The sequence below is a fragment of the Lynx canadensis genome, chromosome B4 (genome assembly GCF_007474595.2).
Source record: "Lynx canadensis isolate LIC74 chromosome B4, mLynCan4.pri.v2, whole genome shotgun sequence".
Classification (NCBI taxonomy): domain Eukaryota; kingdom Metazoa; phylum Chordata; class Mammalia; order Carnivora; family Felidae; genus Lynx; species Lynx canadensis.
Window position 1 is genome coordinate 11,821,505 of NC_044309.1, and position 19,766 is coordinate 11,841,270.

The 19,766-nt window shown below is 47.9% G+C and overlaps 1 protein-coding gene across 3 annotated transcripts in view; it reads left to right on the plus strand.

Annotated features, from left to right (window-relative positions):
• Positions 1 to 19,766, plus strand: part of CAMK1D (calcium/calmodulin dependent protein kinase ID) — a 425,521-nt gene that overhangs the window by 361,722 nt on the left and 44,033 nt on the right. For all 3 annotated transcript variants that reach the window (XM_030323251.1, XM_030323252.1, XM_030323250.1), the window contains 2 exons: positions 2,358 to 2,496; positions 9,896 to 10,022. In XM_030323251.1, coding sequence (XP_030179111.1) covers positions 2,358 to 2,496; positions 9,896 to 10,022 — 266 coding nt within the window. The remainder of the gene's footprint in view (positions 1 to 2,357; positions 2,497 to 9,895; positions 10,023 to 19,766) is intronic.

Sequence of the window (19,766 nt, forward strand, 5' to 3'; positions counted from 1 at the left end):
GTTTTAAGACATTTTTATGAGTATTGTTATGTTTTGGCAAGTGTTTAGACTTCTCTCCGGTGCCTTGGTTTCTAAGGAAACCAAATACTTTCTGAGCAGTGTTCAGAACGATGAAACCCTGGTGCCGTTTGAACTTTCAGAAGTGAAATAGCAAATGTGCGGAGCATTGAGGCTGTGACAGTACATGCTATAGCTGGACCTTACCCTTCAACTCTGATGCTTCCATTCTTACTGCATGGCTGCCCTATCAGGGTACAAGTATTTGATTCAATAGCCTCTGTTAATACCTTACTTATCACATTGGAGAAAAGAGGACTTTGAGAGAATGGGAAGCAGGAAAGATCAGTTTTGAAGGAGGGAATCTGGTAAAGGTGGGTCATAGGGTAACAAGGGCGGGAGGCAGGGGTAGAGGAAGGGGTGCACATTCTTGCCTGAGGTCTTCTGGTAGCCTGCAGAGCAGAGGGTGTGAGCAGAACCAGTGGTAAGAAAGCACTGGAACACTCAGAAGGGGAGCCATTATTGGAAGGTGGGCCAATGGTGGAGAATGAGGAGGGGCACGATCAAAACAGACCTTTCCTTCTTCACAACTGCTGCTGCCTTGATTGGCACCTGTGGTTCATGGTAGGTGGCACATAGTGGGCACCCAGTAAATCTTAAATGAATGCTTGAACAGATCATCACCTGAAGTGAATGCCTCCAGGTGAATGTGCACAGGTTCCCCCTTGCCCTGGCAGCTGGGCGTCTTCAGAGTACATCCTCAAGGTCTTCAGAGTTCTTCCACTGAAGCTCATTGCATGAAGCGTCTAGAAACATGAAGACTGGGGAGAGCTTGATGTATAGCTGCTAAGAGGGGATGTCTTGGGATTTTGGTTTCCTTAAGGATTGGACCATTTGGACAACCCGGTCATCAAAAGGTAGTTTCTCCCCTGATGTTTCCATTTCTTTTCACTCTTTGAATTGCTTCTTATTTCTCCTGAGCATCTTTCCTTTTCTTATTTCGATTGCTATTTGCTTTGGAAACGAGACATTATCCAAGCACAACATCGCTTAGAATGACTCTAGGTAATGGGAGAGACTCGAACACCTAGGCCTTTTATAGCCATAATTGGTTTTCTTTGTTGGCTTTTTAAGAGGAAGGTTTTGATGGATCAGATATTGCACATTAATTGTCATGAATTGCAGAAAATGAGTCCTAGCTTCATGTGTTTGTGTATGTGTGGGTGTGTTACTGCTAGGGCATGGCTTATACTACATCTCTTAAAGCTGAAAAAGTGGTTTGTGAAACTGTTTTATGAGTTTAATATTTCAAATAAGTCTTCATTTTGTTTTTGGAAATTCTGTTTCTTTTTATAAAAGAGAATAGTATTAATATATCTCTTGAAGCTAATATTCAAGATGGCTTAATTATCTGAAAGAAGCACTGTTTTTCTTAGAGAAGTATATGTTCTAAGAATTTGAAGGCTAAAGTGTTCAATTGTTCCTATTCAGAATTGTATGATTCTGTCACTTTGTTAAACCCAGAGCAGCATTAACTATCAGAGCTGAAGGGGGCTATAAGGGTCGCCCTCCAGGGCATTTTGACTTTTGACAACCTAGGCAATAAATAATAAACACGAAGAAAACGTTAAGTGCAATGTGAAACTCAAAGCAAATTAAAATTAAATATTGTCACCAAAAAAACCAGTGCAGATGATGTAATGGGGTGTCATTCTTCTTTCTTTCTTTTGTAAATGACAATTAGCTTTCAGGTTCTGAAAGCCAGTGTTGGATATGGTTGACTAAGTTAACCCCCTTATTTTACGGATAAAAAGACTGAGGTCCAAAGATTCAAGGAATGCCCATGCCTTCAGCATATTAGGGGTGGAACTTGGTCAAGAGCCCAACATCCTGTTGGCTGTTTACTGCTTTGCCCACAACACTGCCCCCCATACCCCCTATCCTTCCAGACCTTTAAGGATATTCTCTTATGCAAAGGAGGCATCCTATCCATCACCCCCCTACATCTGATGATGCCAATGTTCTGGAAAGTTATTCTGACTTTACATTGTCATAGCAGGATGGATGCAAAGACCAGAAGACTTCTCAGGCCGGGCTAGTCCATGGGTCCTGGTTTATTTTTATTCTCTTTATTTCATTCTGGATGCTTATACCATCGTGAAATAGAAACACTTCCCTGGTATAGCTTCTGGGGCATAGATGGGGCAAAACCTAAATCTGAAAATGAATATTTTTGGAAGCCAATTTGGTTCTTCTGTCATATTGACATCTCTTAAATGATGGCTTTCCCTGAACAATTCAACAGGTCCTCTCAAACTTCTTATTTCTTTCTTTCTTTTTTTTTTTTTAAACAACAACAGCGTATCCGGTGGAGAGCTGTTTGATCGGATAGTGGAGAAAGGATTTTACACAGAGAAAGATGCCAGCACCCTCATCCGCCAGGTCTTGGATGCTGTCTACTATCTCCATAGAATGGGCATTGTCCACAGGGACCTCAAGGTAAGGCGGTCACCTAGCAACATCCTCCAGCAGCTCTTCTACCCACAGTACACCTGTCCAAGGGGATTGGCTCCAGAAGATGGCTGAGGTTGCCGTGATGGAGATATGGGTGGAATGAATGGGAGGCATTTGTGTTGTTAGTTGTCAGGGCCATTGGGAGCCAGAGGTAGCTTGAAAGATGATGAGGGGCTGGCCACCATTTGGGAGATTTTATAACTGCTATGCAGCCAAAGGGCCACAGGGAGATAGGTTGTGTATTGCTTCAAGCCCACCTGAAGGGTAATTTTGTTCAAGACACAGAGGCCATGATAACCCTTCTCCCAATACTGTTTTTCACAGTGTTCTCCCAGTTCTGGCCCCATTTCAGCACAGTACACTGTGTGAAAGAAAGGGAGCAAGTAAGTGGAGGGCATAACATGAGAAAGGAAATGGAAGGTTATTGGGAAAGATGGGTTAAACGACCTACAATCACAGCCATCCCCCAGCGTCCTGTAGGTCACAGGCTTACCTGTTCTTTTTTTTTTTTTTTTTGTATAAAAGATTATTTTAACGTTTATTTATTTTAGAGAGAGATAGAACAGAGGAGGGGCAGAGAGTGAGGAGGGAACAGAGGATCTGAAGTGGCCTCTATGCTGATAGCAGAGAGCCGGATGCGGGCCTCACACTCACAAACTGGGAGATCATGACCTGAGCCGAAGTTGGATGCTTAACCCACCGAGCCACCCAGGCGCCCCAGTCTTACTTGTCCTTGATGAGGTGTTGGCATACTGACCCTTCACCCAGTAGTACTGGGTGAAGGACCTGGGCCTTACTTGGGCATCTTGGCATCACATCCCTCCCCGGATCAGTATAGATACCAAAGGGCAGATATCCAACATATGCTATCAAGAGTAGATATCGAACACATTGATTTGAAGAACAGCAAAAGGCAACATTGTTCACCAAGGCTGTAATGTGGCTTCATTCGACAGCGGACACAGGTCCAGGCCCCAGGGCTCCCTGCACCTGTCAAGATAGAAACTCCACCCCAGCCCACATACCTGCTGCTCATATCAAAAACACGGGATTATAATGTACTGAAGCCATGCTGTGCGTGACTGTGTGAAATCTAAATCAATTAAAGAACAAACCATAAACATTTGTTAAAACAGAATTTCGGCATCTGCCCGTTATCTAGTACTGGGTGTGAAGGTATAACATGGTGTAGCTTTTCTCTTCATAAGGTCTCACTGTAAAGTTTTCTCTTCTCTATATTATTTTCCAGCAACCAGAATAGTGGCTCCCAAATGTTAGCCTGCATCAGAATTGTCTGGAGGGCCATTGCTTGCCCCACCCCAGAGGTTCCGATTCTATAGGTCTGCAGTGGGCCTGGGAATGTGCATTTCTAAGGGATTTCTAGGTGATCCTGATGTTGCCCTGGGATTACTTGTGGAGGACTTCCGGACAAGGGTGTTTGTGAATGTCGATGGGGTCCTTACAGACTTTGCCCTTTGCAGGCTTCTTGATGGCTGAAATGGCTGTGGGCACAAATTAGCTAATCTTCAGGACCCAGAGGTCCTTTCCCGGGCTAAGTAAGGGCTCACTAAGCCCACTTGGCGCCTCTGTGCCTGCTCTGCTCTCTTGTGCCCTCACCAAATGCCGATTCTCTGCTTCCAGAACACAGGAGGCAGGTCTCTGAACAAGTTAGTGCGATGACCACAGAGGTGTGATGCGATGCGCTGGCTGTGTGTACTTGATAGAAATAATTCCCACGCAGATGACATTCCTAGAGGGGCCATGTTATGCGTGACTGTGTTTATTCCCCCTTCGAAAGGCAGATGGGCTGTGCAGGAGTTATAGCTGCCTACGCCCACATGGCGCTTTCAGAGAAGTGCTTGTAGCTCCCAGCTGGTGCAGCTGTGAGAACGCCAGGCTTGTCCCCGCAGAGAGAACATTGCCATGTTAGGACTGTTCGTCATTGCTTTTCAGAGGCACAAGGGAGTTTGACCTACGTGGCAGGAGTTGGGGATGGGATAGTAAATTTTCACAAATATCTTAGAAAATGAAAACAAACTGTATGATCCAGGTCAGAGCAATAGAGAACATGATCAGACTAATATAAGATTAGGTCGCAGTCTGGGATACCGCCATGCCCCTGCGAATACACCTCCACCTCCCTCCGGCAAGGTACTTTTGTGTCGTCTTGCCCCAGGAAGCTACTAGAGATAATGAGAGACAGACAGGATGTGCCCACTAACTGACCCCTCAGATTAGGACAGGGCTTCTCAGCCCCTGCAGTGTGTCCTTTGCCGTGGGGGGCTGTTCTATGCATTGTTGGATGTGTAGCCACATCCCTGACTGCTACCCACTAGATGCCCATAGACTCCTGCAGTTGTGACAACCAAAGACATTGCCAAATGTCCCCCTGGGATGCCAAATTGCCCCCAGTTGAGAATCACTGGATTAGGAGGGTGATTATGTATAATATAAACGTTATAGGAAGTGTTGATTCAGATCTTTTAAAAGCCTGTTGGGGCACCTGGGTGGCTCAGTTGGTTAAGCGTCCAACTTTGGCTTAGGTCATGATCTCACAGTTCTGGAGATTGAGCCCCACCCACGTCAGGCTCTGTGCTGACAGCTCAGAACCTGGAGCCTGGTTCAGATTCTGTGTTCCTCTCTCTCTCTGCTCCTTCCCTGCTTGCACTCTGTCTCTCTGTCTCTCTCAAAAATGAATAAACATTAAAAATTTTTTTTAATTAAAGATTGTTATGTGAACTTTTTAAAAAGTCTATTTATTTTGAGAGAGAGAGAGAGCACAGCAAGGGAGGGTCAGAGAGAGAGGAAGGGAGAGAGAGAATCCCAAGCAGGCTCTGCACTGTCAGCATGGAGTCTGATGTGGAGCTTGAACTTACAAACCTTGAGATCATGACCTGAGCCAAAACCAAGAGTCAGATACTTAACCAACTGAGTCGCCCAGGTGCCCCTCTTAGTATGTGAACTATTAATGGGTTGGTATTGACCTTCCAATTCCAGTATTGTCCATCAGTTCTCTTGCAACGATGTCACAAAATAAAGAATAATATTTTTTCAGGTGAGTCCTGGGCCTCTTGGGACCTCAGGCAGAATTGTGAGATGCCCTCTGTGCCTCCCACCTGACCAAGCACTCCTACTGCCAGCTGGGGGCCTCCATCTGGATTGCCCTTGAGCCTGTCTTCTCTCCCACTTTCCTGTTGCCTGACTCCCCTCAAGAAAAGCCCTGCTGCCTTGACTGAGTCTTGAGATGGTTGTAGACAAGTATCTATCTAAGTTGTGAATGACCAGCCGATTTAACCCTCCTTGGTAATTGACCCAAAGGAGGGATATTTGATTCCATGCAGTCTCTTGCCTAGATGCAGCCTTGTTTAAGAGCATGAGATCATTGGGACAGGAAGATTAAAAGTCAGAAACTTAAGGAGCGTCTGGGTGGCCCAGTTAGCTAAGCATCCGATTCTTTATTTGGGTTCGGGTCATGATCTCATGGTTCATGAGAGGAGTCCCATGCTGACATTGTGGAGGCTGCTTGGGTTCTCTCTCTCCCTTTCTCTCTACCCCACCTCCCACTCACGTGCACATGCACACACTTGTGTGTGCTCTTCCTCTCTCAAAATAAACTTGAAAAAAAAAATCAGAAACTTAAGAAAAGTCCTCTCTGCCCCCATGATCAGATCCTTACTGTTCATCAAAGGATGATCTCAACATTCAGACAAATCATGAACCACAGGCACCTTTTGATTAGATTATTTTGGCCTGCTTTTTAAGCATTATTCTTATTTTGATTATTGATTGGGCCATTTTATTCTCTTTTCAAACTCATTAAAGCACCTTCAAGTGTGCATTTGATTTTCTTCTAATCTCATGCTTCATCCACAGGATCGACGTCACTGTGAATGTAAAGTGTCATTCCTTTTTGTGTTATGATTTTAGGAGAAGGGTAGTATTTTTTTTTTCTTTTGGGTTCTGTTAAAGTTATTTTGACACTTGTTAAGACAAGACTTTATTTAAGACTACTGCAAGAAGGGTATCACAATAGGGGAGAGAATTGGGTCCAACTCCAAAATCATCAAGGGCATGTGAGGACTTATAGCCATTGACCAGAATGAGGGTTGTGGATAGAAACCTACTAAGAGGGGATATCAAGGATGGAGGGATCCTTCCTAAAGCCTGGCCAAGAACTTAGACATTGGCAGTCTCTCTCCATTGACCAGGTTCTCTTCCTTCTGACCAGGTTCCATCCCTGGGCTCTGTCCTTAGTGCACTGGCTCTGCCCATGTAGTCTAGGCTGAGCAAGAATCCTACTGAGCCAGGGCACCTGGGTGGCTCAGTGGGTTGAGCATCTGACTTCAGCTCAGGTCATGATCTCTCAGTTAGTGAGTTCAAGCCCCGTATTGGGCTAACTGCTGTCAGCACAGGGCCCACTTCACATCTTCTGTCTCTGCTCTCTGCCTGTCCGTGCTTGCGCTTTCTCAAAAATAAACAAATATTAAAAAAAAAAAAAAAAAGAATCCCACTGAGCCACTTTGGTGAACATCCCCCACCCTTGGTATCTGATCAAATTCTTTATCTTCCACCTTTCATATCTGCCCACCCTGGCCTACCTTCAGCAAGGATCCTCTGAAATTGGCATAGCCAGAATCCCCCCACCCTTGATGTTCCCTCTTAGTAATTTTCTTTTTTTTTTTTAATTTTTGTAAAATGTTTATTTTTGAGAGAGACCGAGTATGAGTGGGAGAGGGGCAGAGAGAGAGAGAGGGAGACACAGGATCTGAAGCAGGATCCAGACTGTGAGCTGTCAGCACAGGGCTTGAACTCCCAAACCGTGAGATCATGACCTGAGCTGAAGTTGGCACTTAACCCACTGAGCCACCCAGGTGCCCCACCTCTTAGTAATTTTCTGTTCACTGACCCTCACCCTGATCCTGGGCTATAAATCTCCACTTTTCCTTGTTGTATTAGGTCTTGAGTCCACTCTTCCTCTCCTACTGCAGAATCCCATTCAGTGGTCCCCCCCGAATAAAGTCTTCCTTACTGTCTTTACCAAGTGTGTGAATACATTTTCTTTAACAACATCCAAGGTGGAAGGTAAAGAGCTTGGCCAGATATCAAGAGTGAGGGGTTCTCTCTATTCTGACTTAGCAGGTTTCTTGCTAAGACTGGACTTTGCAGCCCCAGCAAGACAGGAAGGACACAGAAGGCCAAAACCGAGGCCTAGAAGAGGGCTCAGGGGAGCCCGACTATAGTTTGGTCAAGGCGGGGCAGGGGGATGGGTCTTGAACACTTCTCAGAATGTCCTCACAGTAATGGCTACAGCTCAGAATTGCCCCGTGAATTCTAAAAAATCCAGAAGTTCCAGGCCCATCTCAAATCTAAATAGCCCTCACCACCAGATGAGAGAGGAGTTGGTAAAATTCAATAACTCAGAAACCAAAGATCCACCGCAAACCACTGACAAGAGACACTCTTGCTTCAATCACTCTTGGGGATGGGAGGAGAGCCAGACAGGAAACTGTGGGGAAGTGGCTTGCCCAGTTCAGATTCCTCCTGGTGTGGTATGTGTGTGTATGTGTGTATTTATTTATTTTGGGGGACAGAGAGAGAGAGAGAGAGAGAGTGAGTGGGGAAGGGGCAGAGAGAGACAGAGATAGAGAGAATCACAAGCAGACTCCCCACTGTCAGCACAGAGCCCCATGCAGGACTCCATCCCACTGACCCCGAGATCATGACCTGAGCCGAAATCAAGAGTTAGATGCTTAACCAACCGAGCCACCCCCCAGGTGCCCCCTGTTGTGTTTCTTTTAAGGTTGAACGTAAATCAGAGAAGTGATTGCTTCTTCACTGGGCAAATCTTTGGAATTTCCTGAGTCGGGGGAAAGGAGTGGTGTCCGTCCTCAACATTGTGTCTCTCAGGGACAGCATCATTAATTGAGGCAGGCTTTCTGTGGTCAGGCTCTGCCTGGGCAGGACAGGTGCAGCCCTGAGGCTGGGACATCTCCCTTGGTCTCCACGAGCTCCACCCCCCCCTTTTTTTTTCTAAGAATGATACCTTGACTTTTCATAAAACACTATGCAAATAAAGCTTCATTGTCTCCCCGCTCCACCCGTCTGCCTCCCCTTACCCCTCCTGTGTAGCTGCCATGGAGGTGCCCCTGCTGTGCAGAACTGTAGCAGAGACAGGAGCTGTGGTCAGGCCTCAGCCATGTGTCCTGAGTTACTACCGTCTGGGCTCCAGCATTCCCCATTCCATCCAGCTCCGGCTTCCCCATTCAGGGAAGCAAACGAGGAACCACCACGACCCATGTTTTCCCGAAAAGGCAACCAGAAGCTCAGGGCACTTAAGGACACGTGGCTACAAAGTGCTGGATCTCTGGACACGATTCATCCATGATGACATCCCTCTGTTTCCCAGGGAGCCCAGCGAGCAGGGGTCAGCTGGCTCAGTAAAGGGGAAAACGCAACGCATCTACCAGAGCCACAGGACACGGGCCGTTACGGAGGGCAGGGAGAGAGACCCTGGGTTCGAGAAAGGTTGCTAAAGGGGTCAGGAAAAAGGAACGGGGCAGGAGTGGGGGACGCCTGGGTGGCTCAGTCGGTGAAGCGTCCAACTTCTGCTCAGGTCATGATCTCAGGGTTCGTGAGTTCAAGCCCCACATTGGACTCTGTGCTGACAGCTCGGAGCCTGGAGCCTGCTTCAGATTCTGTGTCTCCCTCTCTCTCTGTCCCTCCCCCACTGTCGCTCTGTCTCTGTCTCTGTCTCTCTCAGAAATAAACATTAAAAAAAGAAAGAAAGAACAAGGAAATGGAAGAGCACCTACAGAAGTGACTTCATTTCTGGGAACTCCCTTTCCCCTGACCCAGGAAATAGATTGACAAGTCTTAGGGGCTCTCTAGGCGGCCCCAATTTATGGTTCACTTTTTGAAAGTAGACAAAGGGACTCACTTTTCTTGAAAACCTCTAAGCGCCCCAAACTGTGCAGTGTCCCCTTCATCACTCCTATTAAACACGGCCTTTCTTTTTTAAAAATTTTTTTTTTCAACGTTTATTTATTTTTGGGACAGAGAGAGACAGAGCATGAACGGGGGAGGGGCAGAGAGAGAGGGAGACACAGAATCGGAAACAGGCTCCAGGCTCCGAGCCATCGGCCCAGAGCCCGACGCGGGGCTCGAACTCCCGGACCGCGAGATCGTGACCTGGCTGAAGTCGGACGCCTAACCGACTGCGCCACCCAGGCGCCCCGAACACGGCCTTTCTTAACTGCATTCGCTGTGTCCCGAGTCAAGCGTATCCTTAAATTGTGGTTAGGCTTTGTGGCTTCGTGAGTCTCCCACAATTAACCCGTATTTAAACACACTTTGTCAGTGTTTTTTTTTCTTTTTTTCTTTCTAGCCTGAAAACCTCTTGTACTACAGTCAAGACGAGGAATCGAAAATAATGATCAGTGACTTTGGACTGTCGAAAATGGAGGGCAAAGGAGATGTGATGTCCACAGCCTGTGGCACCCCGGGCTATGTTGGTAAGCACAGCGTGGGTGTCGTATCAGCTTCTTTGGTCTTAAGCACTTCAGCCCTGGCGCATGATCGCAGCTGCCTTCATTCCCCTTAAGGGGAGAATAAAAAGGCCAAGAGACATTGGAACGAGTTAGAAGAGAGGCGATTTCCCCTGAAACCTTTTCATAGTCGGGCAGAAATCCTGTCTCATTGGGGTGTGGGCCTGGGTGGAAGCCAGGAGTTGATTGGATGAATTCCCACGTTCTGATGCCAGAAATAGTGCCTCCATATCTGTGTTTTCAAATGATTTACAGTGAGACACTGAGATCACCATGAAGTGCAGACACAAACAGAACATGTAAAATGTTGAGATAGAAGCGGCCAGAAAGAGAGTATCGATAGGAGGAATCTGGTACATGCCTTGTCGAAGTCACTCTCTTGAAGTAGCCAGTCCTGATCTGTACTGGAGAAGCCAAGAATTAAAGTCTTTCCTAAAATCAGAACCCCAGGGCCCTCGTACCAAACATACAGAGAGCAGAAAGGGCTACAAGAACTGAACACTCGCATACTGAGAATCATCTTGTGTCTTCTGGGGACCTGGAGAAAGGCCATCGGTGCCGTTTGTGTTTTCGAGACGTTGACTGACGTGAATGTATTCATTCACTCAGCAAATGTGTACTGAAGCGCATGCTATGGACCAGCTGCTGTTGTGGGCACTGGGGTGAAGGCTGTGCATGAGTCAGACAGCAGGCCTGCCCTCATGGAGCTTATGTTGTAGTCGGGAGTCACGGACAACAGACAAAGAACAGGGTTGTTTCAGGCCACGGTAAGTGCTATGGAGAAACTCAAATGAGGACATGCCACAGAGCAGCAAGGTGATGGGGGGGGGGGGGGGGCTGGGACGGTTAAGGGCACAGGAATGAGACCTGGGTATTGGCTTGAATGTGGAGAAGCAGACAGCCTTGGGAATGTTAGGGGACAGAGTGTTCCAGGCAGAAGCATCCATTTGTGCTAAAGCTCTCAAGTGGGAAAATCCTGGGGAAAGGGTATAAACCGGGAATGTCTGAGGGCAGGAAAAAAATGGGGTTGGAAAAGACTTCTGGAAAACAGAGACTGAGGCTGAATTCTCAATGTACAAACCATGATGGCTTTTCCTAATGAGAACAGGAAGCTCGCCCTGAAAGAGGAGAGGGAATGTTCTGTGACTGGCATCATTCCAGTTTGGTGTTAGGTGCAATCGCGTGATCCCCCAGGCGGGCTGAGGAAAGCAGTCCTCCCACCTGATGAGCCTGGGCCCCAGAGCATTGTGGGAAACTCCAAACGCCCTTTGGGGCCCTTCCTGGCCCTCCAGGTGCTGGCCTGACACGGGTGTTATGTCGCAGCCGGTTCATTTGCAAAGGTGCTCAAAGGAGAGGGGAGAAGAGCAGGCTGAGGGGAACGGAGAATAACAGGAAGGGAAGCCATGGACTCGGGGGCGGGGGCCGGGGGAGGAGGTGGCCACGGTGTGACCGGCACAGGCGGGGATCATGTCCCTGGCGGGTGTGTGTGCTGGGCAGAGCCGGGGAGGTTCTTCTGATGGCAGGGGAGCCGGTGTGGCACAGGCCTTGATGAGACTAGCGGCACCCTGAGTGCTCTCGGCTCTGGGCCAGCGGCGTGGACCCCGTCGGGGGGACTGGGAATCACGGCCGTGGTGGGAGATGCATGCGAGAGCGCACGTGTGTGCCCCAGGGGCGTGGGGGTGTGACGGGAGCAGGAGCGTGTGCGGCAGGTATGTGGACTCTCTCCGGGTCAGTCCCGGCCGCCAGGCGGGCGGCAGATAAAAGCGAAGATGTGCTTCTTCTCGTTTGTCCTCAAGGATGGGGAGGGAGAAGGCCCGTTCCAACAGTGGCAATTCCCAGACCCCAGAAAATGAAAAGGCCTGTGAGGGCGCGCTGTCCACGCTCCTTGCCGGGATGGCTTTGCCACCTTCTGTGCGGTCCGCTGCCCTGGCCACCGCGGCCGAGAAGCTGAGGGCTCTGTGGCCGCCCCGCTTCCCCCCTGCAGGGGGCCGACTCTCGGGCTGCAGTTCAAATGTTCCGGCAGAAGTGTCCGTATTTACATACGCATCGCACTGTTCTCATATTTGTCTCTGATGTTGGAAAGCTCCAGCACTTTCTAAATGGATTTTTGCTTCTTTGCGTCTTGGCAGAACCCAGGGATGGCACTTTCTCTGGGTTTCTAAGTGGCTGTCATTCGAGTGGTCTGGTTCTGCTTAGATGTCAGACACTGACGAGTCTGGGAACTGGGAAGCATGTTTAGATGTGGCCCTTGCTCTTTCTACCCTAAATGGTGGCCAGTGGGGCCATCAAGTAACGCTGTTGTCAGATACGGAGTTTTCTCTGAGTGGGGAGGGGTGCGAATGTAGTGGTTCTGCTCATTCATGTGTGTTGAGCACTGAGCTGCCTAGGAAGGCCTCTTAGAGCAAGGAAGGGGCGACACTGGAGGAGCTTATAACCTGTAGACGTACCTCGGGCAGTGAGCAACAGAGATCGGGCTGTTTCCTCCCCTGCCCCCTCAGTCTGCATGGCCAACTCCTGATATTCAGCCATCAAAGCCCAACTTACACGTTGCCCCCTTTTGGTTGCTTTCCCAACACCCATTCTCTCTTTTGTCATCCTAGTTCTTTTCCTGACCCTTTTTACATCATTGCTTCCGGGTCCATATGCACCGGTGTCCCTTTCCCACCGCACCGCACGTTTTTTCTCAGGCAGGGACTATCTTACTCATCTTTGCACAAATGCTTGTTAAACTGGTAAAAACCCAAGGTTCGCAGAAATTAGCATTTCTCTCTGCCTCCTCTTTTCCCATTCATTCAGCATGCATTTATTAAGTTTATGTGCTGTGCTCAGTGGTTTGGCGTTAAGAATATGAATGTGTAGGGCCAGAGTTTCAGACTTTAAAATGCTCACAGTGTTGTGAGAAAAAGAGGGAAAACCAGTAAATTGAATAATGTCTGGTAAGTGCTATGTTATTCATCATTTAAGGATTATGTATTTAGTGCCTACCTGCTGTTCTAGAGACTGGGGATGCATCAGTAGAAAGGAAAAGAAAAACAGGGGGCACCTGGGTGGCCTGGTCAGTTGAGCATCTGACTTCAGGTCAGGTCGTGATCTCGTGGTCCATGAGTTCGAGCCCCACATTGGGCACAGAGCCCACTTTGGATCCTCTGTCTCCCTCTCTCTGCCACTCCCCTGCTCATGCTCTTTCTCCCTCAAAAATAAATAAAACATTAAAAAAACAAGAAAAGAAAAACAGATAAAAGTCCCTGCCCTCAATCAAGGTACTTATATTTGAACAAGAAGGAGACAGACTGTATGCAAACAGCTAAGTCTGTTAATATCTTAGGTTGACAAGTGCTATGAAGAAAAATAAAGCAGGAAAGAGAATAGTTTTGTGTGTGTGTGTGTGTGTGTGTGTGTGTGTGTAGGGGGTGGCAATTTTAAATGTAGCAATCAAGGCAGCCCTCACTGAGAGGGTGACAGTGGGGTCAAGGTTTGATAGAAGTGAAGGAGCTGGCCATGTTGTTATTTGGAGGAAAAGCGTTCCAAGGATGGTGCAAAGGCCCTGAGGCAGGGGTATGTGGGAGAACAACAGGAGTGGGGTGAACAAAGAGAAGAGCAGTAGAAGATGAAGTCAGAGAACTAATAGGCAGAGCATGTGCAGACCAGGACTTAGAAGTCATTGTCAAGACCCTGACTTTTACTCAGGGTGGTGGGGAGCCATTGGAGGGTTCTGAGACAAGGCATGGCATGATCTGACTTGTACCAGGATCCCTCTAGGAGACAGGTGGGGATTAGGAGAGATGCCAGGGTGCAGGGCCAAGGTGGAAGAAGGGAGACCAGTTAGAAGGCTCTGGAATTATTCAAGTGAGAAATGGTGGGAGCTGGGCTAGGTTGGCAGAGTGGAAGTGGTAAGAAAGTATCAGATTCCAGAAAAAAATTTGAAGGTAATTTCATGAAGATTTTCTGAAAAATTAAAAGTAGGGCTTGAGAGAGGGAAGCCAATGATAGTTCTAAGGTATTTTTTGGCCTGAGCCTCTGAAAGGAGGCTGTTACCTTTACTTTAGATGTCAAAGTCTGTGGAAAGAGCAGGCTACAGAAGTATCACCAGGGGTTCGGATTTTGATTTGTTAAAGTTTGCAAGGTCTAGAAGGCGGTTGGACTGTAAGTCTGGAGTTCTCTCAAGAGGTCCTGTCTGCAACAAGGTATAGTTGATTCTCATCACACGTAGTGGGTATGCTCTGTAACGTCACCACCAGCGCTGAACTAGTACATACTGACCTACTGTTACCCGGGAAATAGAGGTTTAGGGTCCTTGTGAGTCTCTGGTCACAGCATTGTCGTCTACTGATGGATACATGACCTTGTTTTGTACGTATTTCTATTTAACGACATCTTATTTAATATATATTATTTTTTTAATGTTGATTTTATTTTTGAGATAGAGACCGAGCATGAGCAGGGGAGGGGCAGAGAGAGAGGGAGACACAGCATCCGAAGCAGGCTCCAGGCTCCGAGCCATCAGCACAGAGCCCGATGCAGGGCTTGAACTCACAAAGTGCGAGATCATGACCTGAGCCGGAGTCAGATGCTTAAGTGACTGAGCCACCCAGGCACCCCTAATATATATTCTTGATTCATGAACGATGAACTCATGGCTAACAGCAACATAACTCACCCCTAAGTTAAGCTGGTCTAGCCACACATTTTCTCTGTAGGCACATTTCCACTTTCTTGTGCCAGGAACACTAGACGGCACTTCATCGCTGCACTTGGGGGCTGTTTTAAACCATGAATCTACAAAATGCACAAAAATGTAAAAAACGTGACAGCAGCTAGACCATGAAAATGATACTTGTTTGTAGTGTGAGAGGCGAAACAGGAGGGCAGAGTGTCACCTTGTCTGACATCTAAGCAGGGAACGTGAGCTTTGGAAACTCAGTTTGAGCCTCTCTGCTCATGTCCACACGTGACCACAAAAGCACTGCAAGTATTGATTTGGGGGCTACAAATAAATTTTAGTGAGTAGGCAAATTAAAAGTGCAGAATCTGTGAATAATGAGGATGGACCGTATTTGGAGGCTGATGTATTTTTTTTAATGTTTATTTATTTATTTTTAGGGAGAGAGAGAGAGAGAGAGAGAGAGAGAGAGCGAGCGAGCAGGGGAGGGGCAAAGAGAGAGGGAGAGAGAGAATCCAAGCAGGCTACACATTGTCAGCACAGAGCCTGACACGGGGCTCAACCTCACAAACCATGAGATCATGATCTGAGCTAAAATCAGGAGTCGGACGCTCAACTGATTGAGCCACCCACGCGCCCCAAGAGGCTGAGGTATTTTGAAGCTGTGAACCTGGATGAAGTGGCTAAGGGGGAGGCAGGGAAAGACGGAGGAGAAGAAAGGTCCCAGGGCTGAGTCCTGGAGCCCCGGGGACTCTGAAGAGGCAGCATGTGAAACAGGAAGGGAACCAGAGTAGTGTGGTATCCTGGGAAGCGCTTTGAGTTGGAGAAAGTACCTTGTGTCACTTGCTATTAAGTCAAGTAAGATGATGACTGGGTGTTGATCACTGGCTTTGGGGGCCTTGAATTATGGATTAATTGAACCATTCATTAAGCCAGTGGGAGCCCGACAGCCAGCGTAATGCTATGAAGTGGCTTTTTGTAAGAGGACCCCAGCGTGCTGTCAACCCTGGGGTTGGACACCACCCCCCCCCCACCCGTCCCCCAACACTGGCTTATCTCTGCAAGATCAGGACGCTGTTGGGATCTTGGACAAAGAAACCTCGGCCTCATCCCTACTGGCCAGTCTCGATCTAGACAGGGCAGAGCCCAGTCCCAGTCAGCACTCCTCTGATTCTGGGGGCCATGCTGTCCAGGAGCCCCAGCCAGGTGCAGAGTGTTGCTGTCTGCTTTTAGCCATAGTTCAGACTTCAGACCCCTTCTCGGTAGAAGTATTGATTTCAATTTACGGGCACTCTTGTTTTGTTTTTGTTGTTCTTACGGCTGTTGCCTAAATGACTGTTCAGCTAAATAGTGAACTTTGGCAATGTCAAAATGACTTCAGTTTTTTTTTTTTTTTAGTTTATTTATTTATTTATTTATCTATTTATTTTGAGAGAGAGAGAATATATGCAAGCGGGGAGAGTCAGAGAAAGGGAGACAGAGAATCCCAAGCAGGCCTTGGGCTGTCAGCACAGAGTCCAACGTGGGGCTTGATTCCACTAACTGTGAGATCATGACCTACGTTGGATGCTTAACCGACTGAGCCACCCAGGCGCCCCAAGATTACTTCAATTTAACTGAGCTCTCTAGCTATGAATAAATAGTGAAAAAAGGGCTGTTTATCCCACGTATCCCAGCACACACACGGTGCCTGAAAAGGCAAAGGGATCTGATCACCCTTGAATTCATCCTTTATCCTGAACAGCTGCCCTGATGTTACATGTCCTTTAAAAGAACAAGGGCCCTTGCAGAACATCACATCACTGATGGCAGGAGAATGTGGGCCTCGCTCCATCCCTGTGTATGGGGGTCCCACTGCAGGCATCTCTTAGAGCCGCTCCAACACCGAGAGCCCCTCCAATGGTGTATGACCAGTGGTGATACAGACCCATATTTGGTAGCATGTGTGCAGTATGAAGTAACCGACATATTTCAGAAGCAACATTACAAATACAGGTGAGAGAGGAATCAGCAAGGCCTGGAACGACCAGGGAAAAACTCTTGGAGGAGGCGTGATTTGCAGGAAGAGTAGAATTCCAGGCCAAGACAAGGAGAGTAATGGATGTGGGCAAGCAGAAGAACAAAGGCTCAGAGTCCCCAGCTGCTTCTTATCGAGTGTGGAAGAAATACGCAGACTCGTTTGGCTTGGAGAGGGGGCTTGCCCAAACAAGGACTCGGACCAAGAGTCAGATGCTCAACCGATTGAGCCACCCAGGGGCCTCCACCCTTCTGCAATTTCTGAACGGCTCCTCTCTAAATACTGGATACTGGGATGGAGTATCATGGTTTCTAAACTTCACTGTGGTGTCGAGGAGGGAAAGAAACCTTGCAGCATTTTGGAAGTTACTCTTTTTTTTTTTCTTTTAATGACTAAAACCCAAAACACCGGAATGCCTGTAAAGGTCCTCTTAATCTTGAAGTGAAGCTTGTCAGCCTTCAGGAGGAGCGAAGTAGCCATCCCACTGTGGTCACAAACCCATGAGGGCAGAGGCTGGATCTCAGGACGACCTTTGAGGGCGACATCACAGGGTTATTTCTTGCCACGTTGCCCTGAATTGCCTTAACTCCAAACACTTCCTTTCCTCCCTCCCACTGAATTCCAGGTCTCTCCCACATTTTAGAACACCAGCTGCCCTCCCATTTTCCACTCCCTTCCCATTCCTTAGCCTCACCCCTCCACCCACTGGCCACATTCTGGCTTTGGTAGCATTTGAATAGTACTCCAGCTCAGATCGGAACGGTAATTATAAACCAGGACGGCGCTTTCGTGGGGACTTTTCATGCCTGTGGTAAAATTCAAGAGGCTACTAGGAAAATCAGAGCAAGCCACTGTTTTGCGATGCATTTTTAGTAAATTACAACTCTGAGGGAAGGATGAGAAAGCTTTCCAAGGGAACTTGTCCGGCCGAGGACAGAGCTAGCCAAAGAGAGCCCTACTCCTCTTAACTTCCGTGACTTTGGGTTGAAGACAAACCACAGGCAAAGAATGAGTCTGTGTTTCAGCTGAATTTTTAATTGCCGGCAATCCAGGCTACAGTTCTCCAAACCTTGGTGAAGCCACACGGTTTATGGAGAGGCTTGTAGTAAAGCCCCTCATTAACTGGTTTTTTCTTGTCTAACCCCACCTGCTGCAGAGTCCGCTTACAGAAAGAGTTGTGACTAAGCATGGTTGCTCATACTGCCTGTTGTAATCAGTTCTTCCTGAAGCCAAACTCCACCCTGAAATGGATGCCCGAATTTTCTTTTCCTTGATGTGTAGAATTTTATTTATCATCTCCGAACAGGCAGCCGCTGGGCAGAAATGTCGTTTTTCTCTCCCAGTGTTTCAAACAAAGCCTTCTCGGGGTGCGTGGGTGACTCAGTCGGTTAAGCTTCCGACTTCGGCTCAGGTCATGATCTTGCGGTTCGTGAGTTTGAGCCCTGCGTCGGGCTCTGTGCTGACAGTTCAGAGCCTGGAGCCTGCTTCGGATTCCATCTCCCTCTCTCTCTACCCCTCCCCTGCTCATCCTCTGTCTCTCTCCCCAAGATAAATAAACATCAAGAAAAAAATTAAAAGAAAGCCTTCTCACCACTTCTCCAACATGCAACTTCTCCAACTCATTGCAACTGGATTACAGTTCAATTTAAGGCCTTCTGTACTAATCCACCACATGAATTGGTGCTGCACGGATTCCTTCTCCCCACCTGTGGAAATTCCCTAAAACGCAGAGTCCCATGCAGCTCTTCACTTGAGCTCAGATTCTTTTCCACGAAGGCGTAACCTCAGGACAAAATAGCAGGTGACCTTCAGGACAAGAGACTGAGGCATAGAAAGATAACACATCTGGAGCGCCTGAGTGGCTCAGTTGGTTGAGCGTTTGACTCTTGATTTCGGCTTGGGTCATGAGCTCATGGTTGGTGAGTTCAAGCCCCAAGTTGGGCTGTACACTGGCAGCGTGGAGCCTGCTTGGGATTCTCTCTCTCCCTCTCTCTGCCCCTCCTCTCTCTCTCTCTCTCTCTCTCTCTCAAAATAACTAAATAAACTTTAGAAGAAAAAAGAAAGATAACAAATTCTCCGAGATACATTGGCTCAGGGCTCAGCCTGTAATTCTGTCCTCTAACTCACTGCTGGATCTGAGATGGCAGAGATGTGGCACCACTCTGTGTGTGCAATCTAATGATTGTAAAAGCCCTCTGCTAGAAGATCACTCTTCTCACTACTTCTCTGTTAAGCTCCTCCCTGTAAAGACCCTATCACATTGCCTAACCTGGCTAGCACAGCCGAACTTGAATCCAGGCCCTCCCATCTCCTTCCATGAGCCACTTGGGGGAAAGCCGTGATAGTAAAAGAAGTCTCCACTACCTCTGACCACGACTGACTCCCATCTCTTAGGGCCTTTTCGTCGTGACACACACGAAGTTCAAGCCGAGGGCCTTTCTCCTTGACCTCCACAGAGAGGTGAGGTCAGCCAGCAAGAGGCACAAAGGAACCTTGGACTAGGTCACAGGATGGCAAGCAGCCCGTCTGCCAGCCTCTTCTTGCTGATGTCACAGGCAGGTGGGACATTTCCGACACATTTCCAAAGACAGAAGCACATTCGAGGAAAGGTAGAGTGCCGCTAATCTTAGTGTCCCATCGGCTCTGTCTCTGCAGGTAGGGGGAAGGCAGGAGTTTCATACACTGCAAAGAATTAGGGAAAAAATTAGGATATGCCCATTTTTATAAGTAGTCTTCTGGAACACATTTTTCTAACTCCCCTTTAAAAAAGAATTATAATTGGGGCCAATGGAAAGAAGAACTGGTTGGATCTGGGCAGTGCCCCCTTGCTGCTGGTTAAAAGATTGGAAAGAGCTTAGGGTGATGGGGAAGGTAATCTTGATACACCTGACCTGGAGGTAGGAGAGGGTGGGATGCTGTGGGGGAAGGCAGAGGGCCAGGGAGAGAGAATGTAGGAGTACAGTCACTCTCTTCTCTCAGTGAATGCAGAACCATGAAGGTACCATGGCCAGCCAGTGTTCCTCAGCCATCGTGG